General features: G+C 43.6%; 1 protein-coding gene across 2 annotated transcripts; it reads right to left on the minus strand.

The window, feature by feature from the left end:
• Positions 1–8: 8 nt before the first annotated feature.
• dse (dermatan sulfate epimerase) lies at positions 9–27,343 on the minus strand. Of its 2 annotated transcripts, XM_035774643.2 has the most exons (6): positions 27,177–27,343; positions 24,510–24,984; positions 15,523–15,776; positions 7,694–7,933; positions 4,124–4,331; positions 9–3,444 (listed from the first exon to the last, which is right to left on the minus strand). In XM_035774643.2, the coding sequence occupies exons 2-6, from the start codon at positions 24,938–24,940 to the stop codon at positions 1,698–1,700; spliced, it is 2,880 nt and encodes a 959-aa protein (XP_035630536.2). In that variant the 5' UTR covers positions 24,941–24,984; positions 27,177–27,343; the 3' UTR covers positions 9–1,697. The 2 variants fall into 2 exon arrangements, with proteins under 2 accessions (XP_035630536.2, XP_052379436.1); XM_052523476.1 differs by lacking the exon at positions 27,177–27,343 and having other exon boundaries at positions 24,514–24,662.
• Between the last annotated feature and the right edge of the window lie 176 nt (positions 27,344–27,519).

Consider the following 27,519-nt stretch of genomic DNA (forward strand, 5'->3'; position numbering starts at 1 on the left):
CAATCACATTTGTTTTTGCATAAACCTCTTTATTGAATGACATGACAATGATAAAAGGCAGTGAAAATTCGTTTTTTAATGAGATGACAAAACAATGAATTCTGATTGTTGCTAGCCAGCCCTGACCAAAAGATGCTACCTGATTGTCACGAGGGCTTTCATAATCTCGGCACCCAGAACTAAATCTCTGCACTGTCACAAGAGACTAGGGCTTCCATGACTCATAGTTTAGGTAAATTCATTAGCAAGATACAGCAGACTTAGGCTGTAGTGGTATAGTGGATTGAGCTCCCCACCCACCTAATCAAATTGAATTCAACTAGCGGTGTGTTGTGTTGTAGCTCCTCCCCCTGCAGGCAGAGGAGTCATGTGTCTAGAATCTAAAATGTAATGTTGGCGTACACATTTTCAGTAGACACGCCTGGGAATTTACAGAAAGAGAGACAGTGCCCACCCTCACATGTCCAAAACACACCAGATGAAGTGACGACTTGTTAGCATGTCTCTCCTTATCATCTGTGTGACTGAGCAAGAGTGAGTAAATATTGATACAACCAACCTCCTGATCGGAGGATAACTTTATCATACACTCATTTGACGACAGATATGCCAATACAGGTGCAAGGCTATTTACATACAGTATTTCCCCCCCAAATCTCCTCCACCAATGCCAACCAAAAATCGACCCCTCTCCTAGCATTTGAGTTCTCCCTTTCCTCACATATCCATGACTAGCATAGTAGTTGTTTCCTCCCAACCAAAGTAACACAAAGGTCAAAGGTCCTCATCCCTGTAGTGCCGCCTGTAGATCCATTAGTTAAGAGTCAGTAACAACAAGAAACATTGGTTCCCAACGATTCCACATCATAACATCAAGAGGAGGAGCAGGTTGTGTAATTATAATAGGTGGGTTTGGTGATGTACAATAATATGAATCTATGCTAGCATATAAGTGAATGGGCTTCACCAACATACTGCAAGTAGTCATACAGGTGAGAGCATGAAAGCAAATCTGTTACAGTTGGAGAGTAAAATGTACTTTCCCAAGTGTATTACTCTAAATGGAATTACATGGACCCAGACAGCTTAAGAACAATATCACAAGACTTAAATTGGGGTGGTGGGGGTGACAATGTGATCGGTTATGCGGGTAAGCCAATTTGGTTAAATGCAATGGTATTATACTGCAGTTATGGACACAGAGAGGACCACCGACTGAGGTAACATATTTCTATAGCTTTTTTTATCTGCAAAGTCCCCACATTCATCAGGCAAAAGCAAATACAATATCTATGCATATTGTTCTTTTCTCATGACAAAGAGTAGAAATAATACCACAAAAATATATCTTGTTTGAACATATGTACATTCTTTCTATCATGTCCACAGAGAGAGGCAGATATGTCTGCATTTTAGTGGCTAGCAATCTTTGATATAAAGCAACATGCTCTAAATGCTATGTTAAAAAGTTCACACAGACTCCATTCTAAAGCTCCACAGAAGCTTAGGATCTCAAAGGTGGTCTGGCTTCATTTCGTTACTAAATCTATCAATTCCTATTTGGAATTAATTCTTTCCTGGACACTCATCAGGTAGACTTGGCTCAGACTGAGGCGTATGGTGCATTTGATTCACCCATGGCAAACGGTTCAATCGGTCTGCACATGGACTATTCCCCGCGCCGCACCGTGATCATGTCAACACTGTGCGTGAGAGCAGGAGGAGTAGAGGCAGAGTAAGATGAAGCTGTCGATGAGCAGGATGCCATAGAAACACCTCTGGGTGTGCAGACTTCTGCCTCTCTGGAAGCGTGTCAATAACACAGACAGTAGCAGGAAGAAGGTGGCTATGTTTAAGATGAGGAATAGTCTGATATAAGAGGATGAGTTCGACAGACTGTCACTGTTGGCCGTCGCCAACTCGTGGACCTCCTTGAACTTGCGACCCTTCACGAAGCCTCCCTTCCGGGCTTTTTTGGAGTCTCCATAATCCATAAAGGCCCTGGAGTCGCCGTCTTCCTCGGGGCTCTCTTCAATAATCCTCTTTGTTGTCTTCGATCTCTCCTTCTTCTCCTTTACCTCGATCTGTCCAAAGATGTCCGGCAGGCTCTCTGAGAGCTTGTCCCCAAGGTTCCCCAAGGCTTTATTGGCCCCCTTGCCCTTGCCCTGTTTCTTAGTCAGAGCAAACATTTTCTCAATGGCCTCCGTCTTCTTCTTGTCGGAGAACTGGAGGAGGCGCTCGGCCGTCTTGCGGAAGCTGGCCGTGTTGAGCACCCGGCCCAGGATGTGTCTCTCCAGCTGCTGGAAAACAGGCTTGGCGTGCTGGAGGTTGTCCTCTACTACGTTGACATACTCCTCTACCTCCTCCGGCGTGCTATTCTTCACTCCTGCTGCTTTCTCAAATACTATTTTCTTCTGGTCCACCAGCACCATGGCGAACAGAGGCTTGGTGGTCACCTCCCCGGTCAGCAGGTAGATGGTGTAGGTGTGCTCGTTGGTGGCCAGGTAAATGTCCACCCTGTTAGCATCGCCACGCAGACTAAAGCTCTGCACGTCCACCCCTGGCCCAAAGAAGATGTAGGCCACCCTGGTATGGGGATACCTCAGAGGCATTGTCACATTCACATAGTTAGAGCCGTTATAGGGGTAACCACGGGGATAGTTCCAGTACCCCAAAACCCCTTTCTCACTGAAGCCTGTGTCATCCATCCAAAACATTTGATATGGGTCTTCCCCATGTCTGACAAAGGCTCCGTGCACACCGTCTATTTTGGTGTCCTTAAAGGGCAGGTCCGTGTTGTGGAAGAAGGCACTCATGGCCCTGGTTGGGCTGTCTGTCTCCAGATGGATATGATCAACCAGGACCAGCAACTGGGGGTGCAGGAGCAGCAGGTTCCTCTGGAAGCTCCTGATCTTCAGGTCAGGGTTGTAGGCCGACTGGCCCTCCCCACGGATGAACACCATGCCCTGCCTTTCCAGAGCAGCCTCCACCCTGCCCTGGGCGTCCGCCGGCAGCCCCACCTTGTACTTCAGCCACTTGGAGTCGCAGGCCTCTGTGACCTGGCCGTCCCATGGCTTGAAGCAGCTTCCCGAGGTCGCCGGGGAGAACAGCACTGCGTTGTTGAGGAAGGTGTACTTGGGCCCGTACAGAGCCTCCGTGATAAAAGGAACACCGTTAGGGGCGAACGTAAAGCTGTTCTGGTCAGGGTGCTCGTGGCCAGCGTTAAAGTTCCGCCACCCTTTGATCCAGTCTTTGTACTTGTTCCTGTGAACGATGTCAAATATGGCCCGTCCACCCAGCTTCCCCGACTTAAAGGAGAGGAAGGTGTGGTTGGTGTCTGCGGGTAGAGAACTTCCATAAGTGACGACCCCCCAGTCCTCAAAGTAGTGGAGTTGGGATGTACCAAAGTCTGCAGGAGCCCTGGGAGTCAGGCCGGGATCATACCTGCAGAATGGAAATAAAACAACAAGAGAAAAATGTCATACATTTGAATTCAGTTGCTCTAAAAGCAAATATTTCATTAATAATTGAGTAAATCAGCGTATACACTGAGTGTACAAAACATTAAGAACACCTTCCTAATATTGAGTTACATCCTTTTTGCCCTCAGAACAGCCTCAATTCGTCAGGGCATGGACTCTACAAGGCGTCGAAAAGCATTCCACAGGTTTGTTGGCCCATATTGACTCCAATGCGTCCCACAGTTGTGTCAAGTTGGTTGGAAGTCCTTTGGGTGGTGGACCATTCTTGATATACACAGGAAACTTTTCAGCATGAAAAACCCAGCAGCGTTGCAGTTCTTGACACACCCAAACCAGTGCACCTGACACCTACCACCATATCCTGTTCAAAGGTACTGAAATATTTTGTCTTGCCCATTCACCCTCTGAATGGCACACATACACAATCCATGTCTCAATTGTCTCAAGGCTTAAAAATCTTAAAAAGATTAAAAAGAGCAGGTGTTCCGAATGTTTTGTACACTCAGTGTACGACAGTACACTTAAACCAATAGAGAGAGAAAGAGCGAGAGAGAAAGAGACAGAACGAGAGAGAGAGAGAGAGAGAGAGAGAGAGAGAGAGAGAGAGAGAGAGAGAGAGAGAGAGAGAGAGAGATTCTCACCAGAGGAACTCTGTGTGCAGTGTGCACCATCTCTGTCCCTTCCCGGCCTGTCCCGGCCCCTCCAACACCCGGTTCTGATGGATCATCTCAGCCAGCCAGTTTCCACTGCCGTTCCTCATCACATAGCGATCCAGGAACACCAGCTGGCTCTCGGGCCCGTAGAACCAGTTGTAGTTGGAATCTGCTATGGCTACAGTCCTCTGGAACCCTGGTGAGATGGAACAGGCCAGGGCAAAATATCAATATGGATTATTTTACAGTTATAATATAGGAGAAGGCAACTTCAATATAGTGTTGTTGGAGGTTATTGAATGTTATTATCATAAAACTCTGACAAATATGAAGTGACAGCTACATATTGTCCAAGGTCCAATTCAGCTGTACTAACCACATAGCTTTCTATTTGATTGAATGCATAGTAATACATATGCTACAAAATCATGATTCATTTCTTTCCTTTTCTTACTGAATAGGTCACAAAAGCTTTTACACCCATGCATGCCATGTCCTTAACATAAGGAAATGAGCCAAACTACAGGCCCTGTTGAGATCGTAGCTCCCTAGCTTTATCGATGAAGCCATTTCCCCAACACAAAGAATGGCAGTCTGGTGCCAAAAGAGATCTTAAAACCTAGCAACCGGTAGTAAATACTTAACCACAATAAATCACATGTAAGCCAAAAACAATAACGGCAATAACCAAAATCAGTGCACAAGCGGTACGACAATACGCGCGTTTCCCCTTTGTAAAAACATCCCTTCTGTGATGCAAAACTAGACCTTGGATAAACAAATGCCCAATCCAAATGATGTGGGGGTCTGAGTGCAGGAACACTCGGGTGATATTGGTTTGTTCACGGTCTGTCTTTGTAAGTCCAACACAAGATACATTTAAAACACGGCTCCTGTTTACAGTCTAACCTGTTGGAACACCAACAAACCCCATCATTTGAACACAGAGACGTACAGTGGGTTACGGAATTATTGGATCCCTTGATAAAGATCAGCAAAAAAAAAAAGACTCTGTATATGTCAGCCTCCCGGCAGAGGCAACCAGGTTTTTGGCAAAAATGTCCTGCTACTTGGTCAATTTCATAGTGCCGTTGACCTTAACAAGGACCACAGTACCATTGGAAGCAAAATAGCCCCATAACAACAAACATCCATCACCATATTTAACTGTAGGTATGAAGTACTTTTCTGCATTTGCCTCCTTTTTTCGACTCCAATCCAACCACTGGTGTGCACGGCCAAAGAGCTCTATTTCCATGTCATCTGACCACGAGGTGACATGAAAATATAGCTCTTTGGCATACAATATAGCTCAGCATTTGTATTCTTTACTTTATAGTCTTTTTCCACTCATCTTTATCAAGGGTGCCAATAATTATGGACCTGACTGTACAGGGTCAGTGAGTGCAGTGCAGTCACATAGTCCGCTCAGGCAGAAGGTAGTGAGGCAGGATAATCTGGGAGAGAGAAAGCTGCCATTGTGGATAGTGAGTCCAGCGTTCTCCTGGCTGCTGCAATTAAGAACTGCTCTCTGAATGTAGCAGTGGCGCCCAGCCCCAGCCCCAGTCACAATACAGAGAGTGTTGGCAGGGGGCTATAAAATGTCCAGACCTGAGAGCCCCTCCTCCAGCGCTACCCTCCCCCTGACCATAAACCAGGAGAGGAGAGAAGAGGAGAGCAAAGGAGATGAGGGAAGAGGGGAGATGGGGAGGGCTGGATCAGCATAGCTCTGACAGCCCCCCAGGAAGGTAACGCATGCATAACCCATATCAAGACAAACGAGCAGTCACCCTCTCTAACATGGGGGTAATGCACCGAGGGGGGGTTCATGCCTAATCTACTTATAACTTGGACAATGTTGCTAAGAAGTGCCACAGAGGTTTGCTAAGGCACTTAGGAACACTTACAGTTGATGTCGGAAGTTTACATACACCTTAGCCAACTACAGGTTTTCACAATTCCTGACATTCAATCCTAGTAACAATTCGCTGTCTTAGGTCAGTTAGGATCCCCACATTATTTTAAGAATGTGAAATGTCAGAATAATAGAAGAGAGAATGATTTGTTTCCGCTTTTATTTCTTTCATCACATTCCCATTGGGTCAGAAGTTTACATACACTCAATTAGTATTTGGTAGCATTGCCTTTACATGGTTTAACTTGCGTCAAACGTTTCCGGTAGGCTTCCACAAGCTTCCCACAATAAGTTGGGTGAATTTTCCTCCTGACAGAGCTGGTGTAACTGAGTCATGTTTGTAGGCCTCCTTGCTCGCACACGCTTTTTCAGTTCTGCCCACAAATATTCTATGGGATTGAGGTCAGGGCTTTGTGATGGCCACTCCAATACCTTGACTTTGTTGTCCTTAAGCCATTTTGCCACAACTTTGTGTATGCAGCATTGTCATTTGGAAGACCCATTTGTTTAACTTCCTAACTGATGTCTTGACATGTTGCAATATATCCATATAATTTTCATTCCTCATGATACCATCTATTTTGGCTTTTTTAAAGCACCCCCACAATGGCCAAACAGCTTTTGGAGCAGTGATCTTTGTCCCCATTCTTCAAACTTGCTGCGGTTTTGGAGCAGTGGCTTCTTCCTTGCTGAGCGGCCTTTCAGGTTATGTCGATATAGGACTCGTTTTACTGTGGATATAGATACTTTTGTACCTGTTTCCTCCAGCATCTTCACAAGGTCCTTCACTGTTGTTCTGGGATTGATTTGCACTTTTTGCACCAAAGTATGTTCATCTCTAGAGACAGAACTTGTCTCCTTCCTGGGCGGTATGACGGCTGTGTGGTCCCATGGTGTTTATACTTGCGTACTATTGTTTGTACAGATGAACATGGTACCTTCAAGCATTTGGAAATTGCTCCCAAGGAGGAACCAGAATTGTGGAGGTCTACAATTATTTGGCTGATTTCTGTTGATTTTCCCATGATGTCAAGCAAAGAGGCATTGAGTTTGAAGGTAGGCCTTGAAATAAATACATCCACAGGTACACCTCCAATTGACTCAAATGATGTCAATTAGTCTACCAGAAGCTTCTAAAGCCATGATATCATTTCATGGAATTTTCCAAGCTTTAGTGTATTTAAACTTCTGACCCATTGGAATTGTGATACAGTGAATTATAAGTGAAATAATTCGTATGTAAACAATTGTTGGAAAAATTACTTGTGTAATGCACAAATTAGATATCCTAACCGACTTGCCACAACTATAGTTTGTTAACAAGACATTTGTGGAGTGGTTGAAAAACAAGTTTTAATGACTCCAACCTAAGTGTATGTAAACTTTCGATTTCAACTGTATTTTCTCATTGCTAACTTGCACTGCTTTAATTTCAAAATAGCCTGTCTTGCTGCCTATATAGTATCTGTATCACCTTTGCATCTATCATCTATCATGACATCTAGACTAAATGCACTGTTAAAGATAAAAAGTCGATCGAACCAAGCAACTTCTTCAAAGGGAACATTAAGAGGAGAAATGAAGTTATATTGAATAGAATGGCAGAGCACACACACACACAACATCTGTAGCAGCTGTATTACCTGGCAGGATGGTCCTGTACATGAAGGCAAAGTGTTTGTGGAGCCAGGGGTGGTCGAAGTGGCTGATGGAGAAGTGTCTCTGCACCAGGAACATGTACTGGAAAAGAGAGCGGGTGGTGTACGTCCCGTAGGCCACGCCCTCATACAGCGAGCCATCCGTCACGTCCTGCAGCAGCACCATAGACTTCTCCATGATGGCCAGGACCTGCTTGGTCCACAGGTAGGCCTCCTGCAGGTAACCTGGAACCGAACAGAGGAGAAACCAGGGTCAGCTTATTGGTTTTCAAAGGAAGGTCATGTTCGTCAATGTCTCTGGAGCAGTGGCTCCCAAACATTTGTACTGTACTGCTGTCACCCAGCCAAAGTGTTTGTTTTCTTGAGACATACACCAATTAAGCTCGGTGTAAAGTGTGGTCTCAAGTGAGGTTGATCATAAATATAGTTACAGTAAGCTACTCAGTCAGTCACATTCCCATTTTCTTTCCCGGAACATCATACTGGAACCTCCCGTTATGCATGGAAAGTATGAAACTACCATACCAGACTAATGTATAGTCTCTCTCTCTCTCTCTCTATGAGAAGAAGTGACCACATAAACACTCCAGCCGCAGTTCATTGAGAATCCCAGTCCATCATGGGTGCCTGGCAGCTACCCGGTGGACTGGATCCACCCGGACACCACAACCCACAGCCCACAGCCCAGCTCCGGAGCCGGCGTCCACCCCAGTGTTTGGTTTGGTCTGGGAGACCAGTGGCCTACACAGAGCAGGTATTTACCATCAAACAGGAACTGCTGGCACACAAAGACCACATTTACACAAACGGCATCTCACTACGCTCACACCCCGGCTCCACACAGTGTTTGGACTGTTCTGCATTTTCCATTATTAGACATAGGCATCATGTATATAGGAATTCATGAACTAAAAAAATCCAATTAACCCTACGAAGTCAAAAGCTATAAATGTCTTCTCCCACCCATGGCTCAATCACATCCCATATAGTCACACTGTGCTTTAGCAATGTCCTCCTCTACCCCTCTAGGATTTAATGATGTTGCCTTCGTTGCTGTTATTAGGGGCTTTTCTTCAGCCATGCTGTTAGTGATGTTACTGGCTCTAGATCTCTGAAGCTCCCATCAGTACACATTAGTCATCCACACGTTGAGAGCCGCTGTTTGGGGAAGGTCTGGTCTGTTAACTCCCCAGCACCATCACAATGAGATCTGTAGGAATGTGGGAGGTCAAGGGATGGTGCCATTTGACTTGACTTCTACTCCTTTGAGGTTCTTCGCTAATTATGATTAGATGAGACATTGAGACATTTCTGGTTCTTCTTAGTTCATTTCAGGAATGGACAAAGAATGATTTCCTAAGAATGGAATAACTTCAAATCTTATGTATGATCAATGAGTTACGCCTCCGAGTGACGCAGCGGTCTAAGGCACTGCATCTTAGTGCTAGAGGCATCACTACAGACCCTGGTTCGATTCCAGGCTGTATAACAACTGGACGTGACTTGGAGTCCCATAGGGCGGTGCACAATTGGCCCAGCGTCATCCGGGTTAGGGTTTGGCTGGGGTAGGCCGTCATTGTAAATAAGAATTTGTTCTTATTAACTGACCTGCGTAGTAAATAAGTGGTTAAATGTTTATTAAAAAATGTAACTGATAGTTGTCTACCAAGAGTTTATGCTTCATTTATTGACATGATAATCATGCATTGGGAGAATGAACAAGTCTAGACAATTGCTTCAACCTGCATCCAGTAGAGAGAAATATAATTTTCCACACTGTACCCAACGGGCAAAGACACTCGATAGACATTCAATTTTGCTGTTGTCAACAATCTTAAACCAAACCTGTAAACCCTGTTTGAGGTTGAATATAAGGTCAATTACATTGAAATAACAAGGGAACTACGTTGACTCAACCCATTTGGTGTAAAATAGACACTTTACCACAAATGAATCAAGTGTTCACGTGTAACAGCTTTCAAGGAAGCAACACAATGTGGTATGACTGTGGCTATGACTTTGAATGGTTCCCAGAGTCCCAGCATTCTGCACCAGATAATAAAACTCAAGCACCTGGGTGGCCGTAGCAGAGAAGTGGGTGATTGAGGCCTTAGGTTTAACTACTGATGCTTAACTATAGATGAACTCAGGGTAAACTATGCCACATATGACTGTCCAATTAGGAGCGGAGCTAGACAGCCGCAAAGCACCAACATGCAGACACCTGCATCAGGAATGCACTGATCCCCTGTAAGCTGCTGTCCTGTGATCTAGTCATCTGGACAGAGCCCATACAATATCCCCTCTGACTCACAATCAAGGCATGAAATGATACGAATACAGTATACATACAGTACCTACATGCTGTGCTTAACATTCCCATACAGGTCTTAAGACGTTTTATGCTTTGGACAGATACGGTATGTCTCCCTTTATTTTCAACAGATGGAGCCTATCCCTTCCTTGTGAATAAATGCTTCAAAATGGCTTTTTGGCTTCGCCTTTAAAATAATACACAGGAAAAGAGGTGCTGTGTTATTCCATAAATCTGAGTAATATAGACCTGTGCAATACAATAGTTCTGAAAGAAGTGTGAGACGAGACCAATGTTTGCTCTTGATTTCTTCTGGCAGTACCTTACAGGCAAAGTTCCCTTTATTCACTGAGATCTTAATGGAATAATATTTGCGCGTAATGTCATACTTTTGCACAGGATATGAATGACAAATCCGTGACAAGGGAATGCAGGAAGTGAATAGGATCGTGTGCAGAGCACAGTCAAATAATTATGCGGGGAGTTAGGCCCTTAAATGAACTGGTCCAAGAATGAGAAAGCGAACAGTTAGCACGTTCTGTCAATCTGTCGCACTCAAAGCAAATACTATATGTTAGTTAAGCCACTTTCTAATGAGATACTCTTAACAATTTGCAGCCAAATTAAAACTTTGAAGTGCAAAGTCAGCTTTAAATGTTTACACAGTCAGCACAAAGACACCAGGCCATGACCAAATGACATTTTCTTCCAAGGTAAGAGAAGAGGTAACAACCTATGCTGCTGGACCTCTGTTTTTCCTCCACTTGAAAGAAACAAGCTGATCCAAAACAAAGAGGGGTGCTATAATTCTCCAGAGTCTGCACCTCCTGCCCCCCCCCCCCCCCACTCACTACCACAAACCAGACTCAAAGAAAAACCATGGTGCCCACAGTCATCTCCATGCCTTTTGTCATTTAGTTTACGTCGACCCTTGTTCTTTTTCTACCAGAAACATTTCCCTTGTAATCAAACTAGGCTGTACAGCAGTGCTGGGAACAACAAGAACAACTTCACCTTCCTCTGGCCTCGCTGCCTCTGACTTAAACATCCAAGAATATACAACCAGGACATTTAAACCAAAACAATAGAGGGAACAGTTTTCAAATTTACAGTAAATAACAAGGCTGTTTTCTAGACATACGTTCCTTCCTTTCACACTGAATCTACTAAGAAAAACATTGGGAAAAGGTCCATCCAGAATGTTATGGAATCGTGTGGAATGTTTCCATTGTATTTTTTTTTTAAGAAGAAGAAGAAAATTCACCTTTATTTAACCAGGTAGGCCAGTTGAGAACAAGTTCTCATTTACAACTGCGACCTGACCAAGATAAAGCAAAGCACTGCGACAAAAAACAACAACCCAGGGTTACACATGGGATAAACAAAAGTACAGTCATTAACACAATAGAAAAATATATATACAGTGTGTACAAATGGCATAAGGAGGTAAGGCAATAAATAGGCCATATGTGCAGATGATGATGTGCAAGTAGAAATACTTGCAAATGAGCAAAAAAAAGTAAATAAAAGCAATATGGGGATGAGGTAGGTAGTTGGATGGTCTATTTACAGATTGGCTGTGTACAGCTGCAGCAATCGGTAAGCTGCTCAGATAGCTGATGCTTAAAGTTAGTGAGGGAAATATAAGTCTCCAACTTCAGCGATATTTGCAATTCGTTCCAGTCATTGACAGCAGAGAACTGTAAGGAAAGGCAGCCAAAGTGTGTGTTGGCTTGGGGATGACCAGTGAGATATACCTGCTGGAGCACGTTCTACGGGTTGGTGTTGTTATGGTCACCAGTGAGCTGAGATAAGGAGGCGGTTTACCTAGCAAAAACGTATAGATGACCTGGAGCCAGTGGGTCTTGCGACGAATATGTAGCGAGGGCCAGCTGACGAGAGTATACAGATCGCAGTGGTGGGTGGTATATGGGGCTTTGGTGACATAACGGATGGGACAGTTTGCTGATTATAGTGTCGGAGGCTATTTTGTAAATGACATCGCCGATGTCAAGGATCGGATAGGATAGTCAGTTTTACGAGGGTAGCAGCAAGAGCGACATCGTTGATATATACAGAGAAAAGAGTCGGCCAAATAATTGAACCCTGTGGTACCCCCATAGAGACTGCCAGAGGTCTAGACAACAGGCCGTCCGATTTGACACACTGAACTCAATTTGAGAAGTAGTTGGTGAACCAGGCGAGGCAGTAATTTGAGAAACCAAGGCTGTTGAGTCTCCGGTGAATACGGTGATTGACAGAGTCGAAAGCCTTGGCCAGGTCAATGAAGATGGCTGCACAGTACTGTCTTTTATCAATGGCGGTTATGATTTAGTTTAGTACCTTGAGCGTGGCTGAGGTGCACCCGTGACCGGCTTGGTAACAGGATTACACAGCGGAGAAGGTACGGTGGGATTCGAAATGGTCAGTGATCTGTTTGTTAACTTGGCTTTCTAAGACCTTGGAAAGGCAGGGTAGGATAGATATAGGTCTGTAACAGTTTGGGTCTTGAGTGTCACCCCATTTGAAGAGGGGGATGACCGCGGCAGCTTTCCACTCTTTAGGAATCTCGGACGATACGAAAGAGAGGTTGAACAGACTATTAATAGGGGTTGCAACAATAACTTTAGAAAGCGAGGGTCCAGATTGTCTAGCCCAGCTGATTTGTACGGGTCCAGGTTTTGCAACTCTTTCAGAACATCTGATATCTTGATTTGGATGAAGGAGAAGCTGGGGAGGTTTGGGCAAGAAGCTGCGGGGAGTGCGGAACTGTTGGCCGGGATTGGGGTAGCCAGGAGGAAAGCATGGCCAGCCATAGAGAAATGGTTATTGAAATTCTCGATTATCGTGGATTTATCTGTAGTGACAGTGTTTCCTAGCCTCAGTTAAGTGGGCAGCTGGGAGGAGGTGATCTTATTCTCCATGGACTTTACAGTGTCCCAAAACCTTTTGGAGCTACAGGATGCAAATGTATGTGTGAAAAAGCTAGCCTTTGCTTTCCTAACTGACTGTGTGTATTGGTTCCTGACTTCCCTGAAAAGTTGCATATCGCGGGGACAATTCGATGCTAGTGCAGTACGCCACATTATGTTTTTGTGCTGGTCGAGGGCAGTCAGGTCTGGAGTGAACCAAGGGCTATATCTGTTCTTAGTTCTACATTTTTTGAAAGGGGCATGCTTATTTAAGATGGTGAGGAAATGAGTTTTAAAGAACAACCAGGCAAGTGCAGCTATGGAGAATAACCCAGGGCTGACTGAACTGAAATTCCAGCCCAGAATGCTTCTCTCCTCAGGGGCAGAGGGGACTGCCTGGCAAGCCTCCCCTGGAGGAACCAATCTCAAATAAGTCATTTGGAACTGGACTGTAGCCATCCATTTAAGGCGAATGTGACACAGGAAGGATGTAACTGAGGAGGAATGAAGTTGCCAAGATGAGACCACATTATTCCAAAGAGGAAAATGAATAGGCTGAGCAGAAAACGACCAATCTACCGATCTACTGGATCTATATACAGTTGAGGTCGGTAGTTTACATACACCTTAGCCAAATACATTTAAATTCAATTTTTCACAATTCCTGACATTTAATCCTAGTAAAAATTCCCTGTTTTAGGTCAGTTAGGATCGCCACTTTATTTTAATAATGTGAAATGTCAGGATAATAGTAGAGAGAATGATTTATTTCAGCTTTTATTTCTTTCATCACATTCCCAGTGGGTCAGAAGTTTACATACACTCAATTAGTATTTGGTAGCATTGCCTTTAAATTGTTTAACTTGGGTCAAACATTTCGGGTAACCTTCCACAAGCTTCCCACAATAACTTGGGTGAATTTTGACCAATTCCTCCTGACAGAGCTGGTGTAACTGAGTCAGGTTTGTAGGCCTCCTTGCTCGCACACGCCTTTTCAGTTCTGCACAGAAATGTTCTATAGGATTGAGGTCAGGGCTTTGTGATGGGCACTCCAATACCTTGACTCTGTTGTCCTTAAGCCATTTTGCCACAACTTTGGAAGTATGCTTGGGGTCATTGTCCATTTGGAAGACCCATTTGCGACCAAGCTTTAACTTCCTGATATGTTGCTTCAATATATCTACATAATTTTCCCCCCCTCATGATGCCATCTATTTTGTTAAGTGCACCAGTCCCTACTGCAGCAAAGGACCCCCACAACATGATGCTTCCACCCCCGTGCTTCACGGTTGGGATGGTGTTCTTCGGCTTGCAAGCATCCCCCCTTTTCCTCCAAACATAACGATGGTCATTATGGCCAAACAGTTCTATTTTCGTTTCATCAAACCAGAGGACATTTCTCCAAAAATACGATCTTTGTCCCCATGTGCAGTTGCAAAATGTAGCCTGGAGCAGAGGCTTCTTCCTTGCTGAGCGGCCTTTCAGGTTATGTCGATATAGGACTTGTCTGGCTGTGGATATAGATACTTTTGTACCTGTTTCCTCCAGCATCTTCACAAGGTCCTTTGCTGTTGTTCTGGGATTGATTTGCACTTTTCGCACCAAAGTACGTTCATCTCTAGGAGACAGAACGCGTCTCCTTCCTGAGCGGTATGACGACTGCGTGGTCCCATGGTGTATATACTTGCGCACTATTGTTTCTACAGATGAACGTGGTACCTTCAAGCGTTTGGAAATTGCTCCCAAGGATGAACCAGATTTGCGGAGGTCTACAATTTGTTTTCTGAGGTCTTCGCTTCTTTTGATTTTCCCATGATGTCAAGCAAAGAGGCACTGAGTTTGAAGGTAGGCCTTGAAATACATCCACAGGTACACCTCCAATTGACTCAAATGATGTCAATTAGCCTATCAGAAGCTTCTAAAGCCATGACATAATTTTCTGGAATGTTCCAAGCTGTTTAAAGGTACAATCAACTTAGTGTATGTAAACTTCTGACCCACTGGAATTGTGATACAATGAATTATAAGTGAAATAATCTGTCTGTAAACAATTGTTGGAAAAATAACTTGGGTCATGCACAAAGTAGATGTCCTAACCGACTTGCCAAGAAAATAGTTTGTTAACAAGAAATTTGTGGTGGTTGAAAAACAAGTTTTAATGACTCCAACCTAGCGTGTATAAACTATATGTTTTATGTATTTTTTATTTAACTAGGCAAGTCTGTTAAGAACAAATTCTTATTTTCAATTATGTCCTTAACAGTGGGTTAACTGCCTGTTCAGGGGCAGAACGACAGATTTGTACCTTGTCAGCTCAGGGATTTGAACTTGCAACCTTCCAACCTCTTACCACTAGGCTACCCTGCCACCCATATCTAGGCTACAGAATAAATACTAAAGGAACCGTCTGAAATCTGATAATGCAGTAATCATGGTGTTTCTCTGTGTTTCTCTGCCCGCCCGCACCTGCACACACACGCATCTGCACACACACACACACACACACACACACACACACACACACACACACACACACACACACACACACACACACGCACACACACAGTGCATGAATCAGTGGTACTCACCCTGGGTCATGTAAACCAGGCTGCCGGTGAGGAGAGCCACACAGTTGGTGGGCTGGTGGTTGTGCAGGTACTGGAAGCCCCAGCCGCGGATGTAGGACTTCTCATACATGTAGCGTGTAGCGTTGCCGATCACCTGCAGGAAGCGCTCCTGCTGCACCTTGCTCAGGTACTCATACAGGAAATCATACGCTGTGGCGAAGCCAACCAGAGAGTGGGCTAGAGGAACCTCATCCCAGGGAGCATCCTTTACCAACCTGCAAGACACAGAGAAAAGGATAGATAAGTATAGTCATATGTAAGAAATACATGTTCAAGACTTAACCCTGTGAGACACAGGGTTGTAAAATTGCAATGCTGCCTGTTCAGTGCTATTTTTAGGCATAAGTGACATTAGCGGCCGCTAGGGCCCCCCCCAATGTTTTTTTTTTGGGGGGGGGTGAGTCAGTCAGGATCTCAACCTACTGTTATATAGAGTAGTAGTAAAATACAAAAGGTGCGATTTCAAAATTTGGTTGTGCATCAGCAGTTTTCTTCTTGTTACTCACTCAATTAGCCCATGTCAGCTAAAATGTAATATATTTCTAGGTTCGTTAGTCTAGCCAGCTATCTAAACCTTTTATGAAGCTGGTTGAGAGAATGCCAAGAGTGTGCAAAGCTGTCATCAAGGCAAAGGGTGGCTTTGAAGAATCAAAATCTAAAATATATTCACATTTCTTAACACTTTTGTGTTATTTCATAGTTTTGATGTCTTCACTATTATTCTACAATGTAGAAATAATAAAGAAAAACCCTTGAATGACTAGGTGTGTCCAAACCTTTGACTGGTACTGTAGGTGTGGTTAATGTGTGGTTTATGAGGTCAGAATACTGCCATTTAGGACCATCAATTTCAACATAGAGAAGTAATTCATCCAGAAACGACAACTACATATTGCTAAAAGTAAGTCATAAGTAAGTCAAAAGTAAGTTATATAGTCTGCATACATAGAAAACCCACAAAATAGTTGATCCATTCAAATATATACACTACAGTTCAAAAGTTTGGGGTCACTTAGAAATGTCCTTGTTTTTGAAAGAATAGCACATGTTTTGTCCATTAAAATAACATTAAAATGATCAGAAATATCAGTGTAGACGTGGTTAATGTTGTAAATAGCTATTGTAGCTGGAAACGGCTGATTTTTTAATGGAATATCTACAGAGGAGTACAGAGGCCCATTATCAGCAACCATCACTCCTGTGTTCCAATGGCACATTGTGTTAGCTAATCCAAGTTTATAATTTTAAAAGGCTAATTGATCATTAGAAAACCATTTAGCAATTATGTTAGCACAGCAAAACACTGTTGTTCTGATTAAAGAAGCAATGAAACTGGCCTTCTTTAGACTAGTTGAGTATCTGGAGCATAAACATTTGTGGGTTTGATTACAGGGTGAAAATGGCCAGAAACAAAGCACTTTCTTCTGAAACTCATCAGTCTATTCTTCTTCTGAGAAATGAAGGCTTATCCATGTGAGAAATTGCCAAGAAACTGAAGATCTCGTACAACATTGTGTACTACTCCCTTCACAACACAGCGCAAGTGTAGCCGATGTGAGATGGCTAGCTAGTTATCCGTGGTGCGCGCTGGTAGCATTTCAATCGGTGACGTCACTCGCTCTGAGATCTTGAAGTAGTGGTTCCCCTTGCTCTGCAAGGGCAGCGGCTTTTGTGGAGCGATGGGTAACGATGCTTCGTGGGTGACTGTTGATGTGTGCAGAGCGTCTCTTGTTCGCGCCCAGGTCAGGGCGAGGGGATGGACGTAAAGTCTATACTGTTACACAAACTGGCTCAAACCAGAACAGAAAGAGGAGTGTGAGGCCCCGGTGCACAACTGAGCAAGAGAACAAGTATATTAGAGTGTCTAATTTGAGAAACAGATGCCTCACAAGTCCTCAACTTGGCAGCTTCATTAAATAGTACCCGCAACACCCGCAACACTCGTCTCAACTTCAACAGCGAAGAGGCGACTCTGGGATGCTGGCCTTGCAAAGAAAGGCAGAGTTGCAAAGAAAATGCCAAATCTCAGACTGGCCAATAAAAATAAAATATTAAGTTGGGCAAAAGAACATAGACATTGGACAGAGGAACCTCTTCACTGTTGATGTTGAGACGTGATTTACTGGTACTATTTAATGAAGCTGCCAGTTGAGGACATGTGAGGCATCTGTTTTCAGCTAAAATAGTAATTTACAACATTAACAATGTCTACACTTTCTACACTGAGTACAGGTTAGTTGAGGTAATTTGTACATGTAGGTGGGGGTGAAGTGACTATGCATAGGTAACAAACAAACAGCGAGTAGCAGCAGTGTACAACAGGGCGGTGCCAATGTAAATTGTCCGGCGATTTGTATGAATTGTTCAGCAGTCTAATGGACTTGGGGGTAGAAGCTGTTGAGGAGCCTTTTGGTCCTAGACTTGGCGCTCCGGTACCGCTTGCCATGCAGTAGCAGAGAAAACAGTCTATAACTTTGGTGACTGGTGTCTCTGATAAATTTATGGGCTTTCCTCTGACACCACCAATTATATTGGTCCTGAATGGCAGGAAGCCTGGCACCAGTGATGTACTGGGCCATTCGCACTACCCTCTGTAGCGCCTTACGGTCAGATGACGAGCAGTTGCCATACCAGGCAGTGATGCAACCGGTCAGGATGCTCTCGATGATGCAGCTGTAGAACCTTTTGAGGATCTGGGGGCACATGCCATATCTTTTTAGTCTCCTGAGGGGGAAAAGGTTTTGTCATGCCCTCTTCACAACTGTCTTGGTATATTTTGACCATGCTAGTTCGTTGGTGATGTGGACACCAAGGAACTTGAAACTCTCAAACCGCTCCCCTACAGCCCCGTTGATGTTAATGGGGGCCTGTTCGGCCCGCCTTTTCCTGTAGTACACAATCAGCTTCCTTTGTCTTACTCACATTGAGGGAGAGGTTGTTGTCCTGAAACCACACTGCCAGTTCATTGACTTTCTCCCTATAGGCCGTCTCATCGTTGTCTGTGATAAGGTTTACCACTGTTGTGTCGTCAGCAAACTTAATGATTGTGTTGGAGTCGTGTTTGGCCAGGCAATCGTGGGTGAACAGGCAATACAGGAGGGGACTAAGTACACACCCCTGAGGGGCTCCAGTGTTAAGGATCAGCGTGGCAGACATGTCGTTGCCTACTCTTACCACCTGGGGGCGGCCCGTCAGGAAGTCCAGGATCCAGTTGCAGAGGAAGGTGTTTAGTCCAAGAGTCTCGAGCTTAGTGATGAGCTTCGTGGGCACTATGTTGTTGAATGCTGAGCTGTAGTTGATGAACAGCATTCTCAATTAGGTGTTCCTTTTGTCCAGGTGAGAAAGGGCGATGTAGAGTGCGATTGAGATTGCGTCATCTGTGGATCTGTTGGGGCGGTATGCGAATTGGAGTGGGTCTAGGGATACTGTTGATGTGAGCCATGACCAGCCTTTCAAAGCACTTCATAGGTACCAATGTGAGTGCCACGGGTTGGTAATAATTTAGGCAGGTTACCTTCGCTTCCTTGGGCACAGGGACTATGGTGGTCTAATTGAAACATGTAAGTATTACAGACTAGGTCAGGGAGAGGTTGAAAATGTCAGTGAAGACACTTGACAGTTGGTCCGCGCATGCTTTGAGTACACGTCCTGGTAATCCGTCTGGCCGGATTTGTGAATGTTGACCTGTTTAAAGATTTTGTTCACAACGGCTACCAAAAGCGTTATCACACGGTCATCCAGAACAGCTGGTGCTCTCATGCATGCTCCAGTGTTGCTTGGCAGCTCGCGTCTGAGTTTCCCTTTGTAGTTTGTAATAGTTTTCAAGCCCTGCCATAGTTTTTGCTTGTAAGCAGGAATAAGGAGGATAGAATTGTGGTCAGATTTGCCAAATGGAGAGGAGAGGGAGAGCTTTGTATGCATCTCTGTGTGTGGAGTAAAGGTGGTCTAGGATTTTATTTTTCCCTGGTTGCACATGTGACATGCTGGTAAAAATGTGGTAAAACTGATTTAAGTGTGCCTGCATTAAAGTCTTTGCTTATGGCCTTATAGAATTGGTTGAGAGCGGTCTTAGTACCAGCTTCGCTTTATGGTGGTAAATAGACGGGTACGAATAATACGGATGAGAACCCTCTTGGTAGATGGTGTGGTCGACAACTTATCATAAGGTCCTCTACCTCAGGGGAGCAATACCTCGAGACTTCTTTAATATTAGACATTGCGCACCAGCTGTTATTGACAAAAAGACACACACCCCCACCCTTCGTCTTACCAGAGGTAGTGTCTCTGTTCTGCCGGTGCATGGAAAATCTAGCCAGCTCTATATTGTCCGTTTCTTCATTCAGCCACATCTTGTGAAACATAAGACGTTACAGTTTTTAATGTCCTGTTGGAAGGATAATCTTAATAGTAGGTCATCAATTTTAGTTTCTAAAGATTGCACATTAGCAAGGAGAATGGAAGGCATTGGGAGTTTACTCGCTCGCCTCCGGCTTCTCAGAAGGATCCCTGATCTGCGTCCCCTTTTCCGGTGTCTTTTTTTTTCATGCAAAAGGCGTGAATATGGGCCTGTCCAGTCAAAGCAGGATATATATCCTTCTCATCGGACTCATTAAAGGAAAAAGTTTCTTCCAGTCCCCGTGAGTAATCGCTTTTCTGTTCAGAAGTTATTTTCGGCCATAAGAGACGGTAGCAGCAACTTTATGTACACAATAAGTTAAAAAAGAAGTTACACAAAACACACACAAAAATAACAAAATTGCATAATTGGTTGGGAGAATGTAAAACGTCAGCCATGTTCTTCGGCACCATACTTATAGATCAAGTTGATCAATTTAGCTATTTCAGACAAAATATGACAATTTCAGATGTACACTACATGACCAAACATGATCATGGAGGCTATAACAGCCTCCACTCTTCCGGGAAGGCTTTTCACTAGATTTTGGAACATTGCTGCCGGGACATGCTTCCATTCAGCCACAAAAGCATTAGTGATGTCAGGGACTGATGTTGTGCGATTAGGCCTATCTCGAAGTCGGCGTTCCAATTCATCCCAAAGGTGTTTGATGGGGTTGAGATCAGGGCTCTGTGCAGGCCAGTCTTGTTCTTCCAAACCGATCTCAACAACATTTCTGTATGGACCTCACTTTGTGCACGGGGGCATTGTCATGTTGAAACAAGAAAGGGCCTTCCCCAAACTGTTGCTTCGAAGTTGGAAGCACAGAATCGTCTAGAATGTAATTGTAAGCTGTTGCGTTAAGATTTCCCTTCACTGGAACTAAGGGGCATAGCCCGAAATATGAAAAACAGCCCAGACCATTATTCCTCCTCCACCAAACTTTACAGTTGGGACTATGCATTCAGGCAGGTAGCGTTCTCCTAGCATCTGACAAACCCAGATTTGTCCGTTGGACTGCCAGATGGTGAAGCGTGATTCACCACTCCAGAGAACGCATTTCCACTGTTCCAGTGTCCAATGGGGGCGAGCTTTACACCATTCCAGCTGACACTTTGCATTGCACATGGTGGACTTAGGCTTGTGTGAGGCTGCCCGGCCATGGAAACCCATTTCATGAAGCTCCCGACGAACAGTTCTTGTGATGACGTTGCTTCCAGAGGTAGTTAGGAACTCGGTAGTGAATTCTGCAACCAAGGACAGACATTTTCTATGCGCAACATGCTTCAGCACTCAACCATCCCGCTCTGTGAGCTTGTGTGGCCTGCCACTTCGCGTTTGAGCCGTTGTTGCTCCTAGACATTTCCACTTCACAATAACAACACTTACAGTTGACCAGGGCAGCTCTAACAGGGCATACATTAGACGAACTGACTTGTTGGAATGGTGGCATCCTATGACGGTGTTATGTTGAAAATCACTGAGCTCTTCAGTAAAGCCATTCTACTGTCAATGTTTGTCTATGGAGATTGCATGGCTACATGCTCAATTTTATACACCTGTCAGCAACTGGTGTGACTGAAATAGCCGAATCCACTCATTTGACGGGGTGTCCACTTACTTCTGTATATATAGTTTATATACATAAGACAATATTTTCCATCCCATCAATGCTTTTGATCAATTTTTATGTGATTTTTATAGAATTTCAAAATGTTCTTACAACAAAATGTTCCTACCATTGAAGCTCAATGGTGTTTCTTTGCAACGTTTCCATAAAATTGTTCTACAAACTTGAAATAAAACTAACAGATTATTTTCATAATCAGAGGCCGATTAGAAATATTTCTGAACAGTAAAATACATGTTTTTCCTCGTTTGGATCTATGCTTGGGTCTCACAGGGTTAATACACAAGAAAACAGTAATATCACGAAGTAGTATCCTTACAAATAGTCTTGAATTGTTTGAAATTCCGTTTTCACACTAGCCCAAGCAAGGCTGCAAAAACAAAAAGGGTAGTATATATTCTGGAAAGTGAAATGTCATCAAAAGTGTAGAGTTAAACTAATCCTTCTCAGGCTATTTGCATAATTTGTCCAAGCTTGTAATCAGCTACTAAATAGCTTTTTGTTCTCTTTACAAAAGAACATACAAAACAGCATTTTCACACATGCTTTAAAGTCCTACTCCAACATATCCTGCCTTTTAAAGTGCTGTTTAAAGTGCACTATGTGCTATTTGTAAAGTAGCTGGCACCTCAGAATGCTGACTGACTTCTATTTCTAAGAGGTACTAATTGTTAAATTGGCAAAATAGTCCATGCCCATGCATTAATCTCATATACCACCTGCTAAGAGGTGTTCTTTAAAAGCTCTTTCTGTGTAATTATAGTCAAATTGACTTCAGATGTGGCAATAAAAAATAAATCCAAAAAGCAACCTGTATTTTGAGCAGTTGCTATGAAAGTGCGTGCCATGTAATTACATTTTCAGCTCCCTCTTGACAATCGTTCCTCTCAGAACATCTAAAAGACATAGGTTGAAATCATCACATGGACCCATAAACTTTACTCTTTTCTTTTAAATGCGACTCTAATATTCATAAATACCAAAGATATGCCACCACCCTCTGGCAGAATTTCTTCCATTTGATTTAGCTAATACATTATTTCCATCTGTCAACGACCTGAGGAAGTTCATTGGGAATAAATGTTCCTTCTACATGGGTTTAAATTAAATTGAATAAAAAGGGATTTCAACTTTATTCATCAAGAAAGGAGTTTCAATTATGTTTCATTACAGTCTTTGGTTCACCAACCAAGTTTAATGCACTGTATAAGTAGTTAGAATGAGTGAAGTGATTCTATGTCACCACTGTACTGTATATTACATTACGCCAAAGCACACAAGACGTCTCTTCTGTGTGTTTACACATGAACTGCCTTAAAAACCGAACCAGGGAACCAGTGCGCCACAAGCTGGAGTTGGAATATGGAATATGGCTCTCCTCAACAAGTTGTTGGAGACATAATTGAAGGTCACAGATACCACAGTTGACTGATTCCTGGAGCCACTTTTAAGGATCCCTGAGAGATTCCAAAGCCCTAGTAAATGTGCGGTTGAGGAGAGAACTCACATTGTGTGTAGTTAAAATGTGAAAACGTCCTTGTGGGTTTTCATTTCTCAACATGTGGCACAGACTTCCATTTTGTGAGAAGTTTCACAAATTTGAACTAATGGTAAACTGTACATGTACCAATGTACACTGACCCTAAATAAAACATTTTTCTCTGAAATAGGTTGGCTAGACACAGCAGCTGATGGCTAAATAGAGGATTAAAACAACGGAGCTGAGGTAATGCTTATTTCTGAAAAGGAATGAGAGAAAGGTGACACTTGAAAAGGGAAGCACCCTGACCACGAGGCTGATAGCAGAGACCAGACGTCCTGAGAACGCAGGCGACATGACTAAATTGGCAGTGACAATGAAACGCCTTGTCGGATATATCAGAGACCCCTCCTTAACATTGAATTCCTTGGCTTGGGACGTGCAGAGAAAGCTTGTTATAATGCACTTTCCTAACTGCACTGCAAGGGGGAAAAAATGAAACCACTGAAGTTTCCCAACCCTCAAGGGCGGTCAGTTGTCTTCTGAAGTACAGTACTGTAAGGGTTGGCTAAATATACAGCAACAACATGCAGTCTCATTGCTGGCCTCTTCTTAGCTTATTATTCTTATGCAACAGAAAGCGAAGAAGTCTGCAAGATAGTGCAGCCTAGTACTGTACAATGAAAATGAAATATAACATCATCCAGACTACCTAAGCTATTCCCCTCTGAGTCTATAGACTGGGAGAGTCATTCACCCATCCCTTAGGTTGGGGCTGAACAATGTGAGATGCAGATGAGATTTCCCATGTAACCCCTCTGAGAACCCAGGTAAAATGTTTTTCTTAGCCTCTCACCACCACCTGAACCCTAAGTCCACCCATCCCACTGCACCAGGCCATTCAGCTCAACATCTGAACATTTCATTTCCTTTGAACGGGAGCATGTTAAGCAATAAATTCATACAGCTGCTAAACACATTTCCTGGACCACAGGGCATCTCTTCCACAGGTCTGGCCGGCCACAGTGAAAACTGAACAGAGATACTATGGAGGGGGATTGAGTCAGTTAAAGGTCCTCTGGAGAGGAGGAGGATTTGGCATTTAACCCCAGTGGTCACATGGTGATAGGAAGGAGAAATACAGATAGCAGGCAGCATCTGTACCTTCTCCAAAAAGACCAGTATTGTTCACGTAATGAGAAAAACGTGTAGGAGTTTTTCTTCCCACTAAGAGTAGGCTTAGCGATTTTCTGCAATTGAGAAGTGGGCAATTCACTTATGGGTTGAATTTGAGTAAATACACAGTAACTGTTTCCACAGGGGCATATCTGATTGTATCTCTTATTTCGTGTCCCTATAGGTTAGGGATGCTATTCACAGACAATTGATTGCAACTGAAAATTCACACAAAAATAAGGGAAAAACAAAGATAGAAAATATACCAACTAGGCTGAGCTGCCATCCTCTCCATGTAATCCTTGGCCAGGTCGAGGGCCCCGGCCCTGTGTGGGTAGAGCAGACAGAACATAGACAGCACTCCCAGGTTGTTTCCATACACCTCGTTCCAGCGGGCGCTGAACTCGGCCGGGCTCCAGGGGGGCAGGTAATCCTCAGGGTGCTCCAGCATGGCCTCCCCCGCCTCACGGATCCTCGCGGCCATCTCCCGGTGTGTCCCAGCCGCCGCCGACTGCAGCTCCTCCACCTCGCCCTGGCCGAAGTACAGCATGGGGTGTCCATCGTAGTTCCCTCCCATGAAGGGTATCCCTCCACTGGGGTCTATCGTCTCCTCCGCTACCCCCACCACCGGGGCCACCAGGGGCCACAGTAGACTTATGAAGAACACTGTGGGGGCCCCTCGGGTGTAGGTCCTCATCCTCACATCAGAGAGGGCGCAGTGGCATTTCCAACAGAGCTCAGCTGAGAAGGGAAGGAGAGGGAGAAGAAAAGACTTTAAGAAAGCCAGACAGCCATATTCTCTCTCTCTCAACTCTCCCCAGCTTTTTCATATGAGGGCTACATTCCTTGAATAATTGGATACAGCTGTATTCCTGATCATTCTGGCTTCCCCCTACGGTTCTGACAAGTTTTGAAACGCTTCAAGTAGACTGTAGACTGTGACAACTGAAAGGGAAGCTCAGATCTCTGTTGTAAAAATGCAACTTATCTATATGAATAATCAAAATAGACCCCCCTTCCCCCATGTGTATCTTGAGAAGAGGTAGCTGTAATGTGTATAGTGTGCTATGATACCTCAGATTGATAGTGTATCCAGCTATTGGCGAGAGGTGTGTTCATCAGGGTAGATAATCCTTACATTTGTTTGGCGGTGTCTCAGGTGAATCTAGCCATGTAGTCAGAACATTGTCAGAAAGATGGTCCTCAACACTCTGAAGGTCATAAAGGTCTCTGTGGTATTCTATTCGTCAGTTATAGTGGTTTGGCTTAACCAATGACTAACATCACCTGGTACATCTAACACTATGGTGGAGCAAGTCATCTCTTCTCAAGAACGTGGACATCCATTTCAGTGCCTTACTCTTGGCACTTGCCTAGGGCAAAATCAAACAGTGGTGAATTTGAAGGTAGTCTAGAGAGTCTAGACTCTGGTCAGTCCTATTCGCGTGAGTTTTATCGGTAGTGTATTGTAATACACAATTTAGTATTGCCTACTAAAAATGACACCAATGGGGACGAGGGAGCTAAATGTCCATTATTGTGCAGATGTTGCTTCACTTGACCAACTAGCTAGATATGACACCTGACCTCATAAACGGGCACATTCCAGTTTAAAGAGGCATCTGTAGTTTGAACAATAACAAAGGGGTCAACTTTGTAACAGCTGGGGGATGAGGCTGGAGAAATACAACCATTCTCAAACTCATGGACAGAAATATAGATACAAGGACTGACCATCCATGACATATAAACTATTTGTTTGAACCATTTTGAGGCTAACAGTATTTGTTTACATTTGCATTGTTCACAAAGCATAAAACAACTGAATATGTGGGGTTCTGATGGGGTATGACAGTTGTACTGAGCTCATGGGGGATCTATAAATTCTATCCTTCAAGAATCAATGGGTATATTTAATTAAAATGTCTACAAATGGATGTAACAACTGCAGATTGCCCATCAGATAGTCTACCATTACTGCCATAAAGCCCATGAACCCTGGATGTGGAAGTGAAACCTATTTCTGCTATGTGTTTAGGGACGTGGAGATTGAGCACTGATTGGTTTAGGGGAATAAAGGAAACCAGTTGAGGGGGACAGCTGTCCCTCTCCTGGGCTGGATTAACCTTTGACTGCTTTGTTTTCTTTCAATTTACACAAAAATTACAAACGGATGGCACAAAATGGGCAAATCATTCTCAAATAGACGTTTAGTTTTTAAAAGACCTGTGCCCTTGAAACTTGATAATACTATTTCAAATGACCACGTTGAGAAACAAATGACTATAGAATGTGTATTATGAAAACTATTCTATGCCACTACATCACTCGAAAGTAGGCCTAATACAAACCCTAAACTCAAGGGCTTACAGTGGCAACCACCAATTTACAGTAAAGTAGCTCCACATATTATATTTCCTACCTGGCTGCTCACACATCTCCTTACCTTGGATAGTCTACATTCAGGTCGCTAGCGTTCTAACAAATGTTTTAGTCATATAAAAAGACACCTTTGCCTTAAGTGTCCGTTTTTTTTTCATATCAGTAGGCTAGTTTTCCTCGGGTCATGGGAAATAAAATTGTCATATTTTAATACGTATACACAACTCTGACAATATCCTACACTTGTACATATTGTATCTAATGTCCTTGTATGTGACTTTTGTCATCCGTTTCCCGAATGTCACAAGGACAAAAAAAAAAATATTTAGTTCATTATTCCGTGTAAATATGTACATCTACTTACATAAATAGTACTTTTCTTAAATGTAATTAGTGAATTATTATTCCAACATCGAAAAACGTTTAATAACACACGGCATTAACGTAGAAATATGCGCAGATAGCACACTGGATCGGAAGTCTTAAAAAGAAAAAATCGATCGGTGGTTTGTTGTAAAGAAAGAACAATACACTGATCAAGATTAGCCTACCTGTCAAAACCCGTTGTTGTACAATTGTAGTCCAGATTTGACACTCCCCCTACAAGTCATTTCTGTGTTATAAATGTAATCCCCGTGACATGCATCGATACGTTGATTCTTCAAGTAGTGAAACAAAGTATACCCTCTTTGCGCAAGGTTTTGGAGAGAAGAACGTCAGCAATTCTGCCGAACGAGGAGGGGCAGTAGAGGAAAGTGACTAAAGAAGTAGGGGAGAGACAGATATTGACTGATTTGTAGACACCAAAATCCAGGTAGAGAGAACATATGTGTAGAATTAAAAGTAGCCAAACAGTCATTTTGAAACAGTCGAATCCCATTTTGTAATGATCTG

Source organism: Oncorhynchus keta, chromosome 8, assembly GCF_023373465.1.
Source record: "Oncorhynchus keta strain PuntledgeMale-10-30-2019 chromosome 8, Oket_V2, whole genome shotgun sequence".
NCBI classification, from domain to species: Eukaryota; Metazoa; Chordata; class Actinopteri; order Salmoniformes; family Salmonidae; genus Oncorhynchus; species Oncorhynchus keta.

Coding starts and splice junctions, on each gene's coding strand:
- dse (XM_035774643.2), bottom strand. CDS start 24,940: ATGAGGACCTACACCCGAGGGGCCCCCACAGTGTTCTTCATAAGTCTA. Junction 15,777..24,509: donor ATGGCAGCTCAGCCTAGTTG/GTATATTTTCTA, acceptor TGTGTCTTGCAG/GTTGGTAAAGGATGCTCCCT. Junction 4,332..7,693: donor GTACAGGACCATCCTGCCAG/GTAATACAGCTG, acceptor CCATCTCACCAG/GGTTCCAGAGGACTGTAGCC.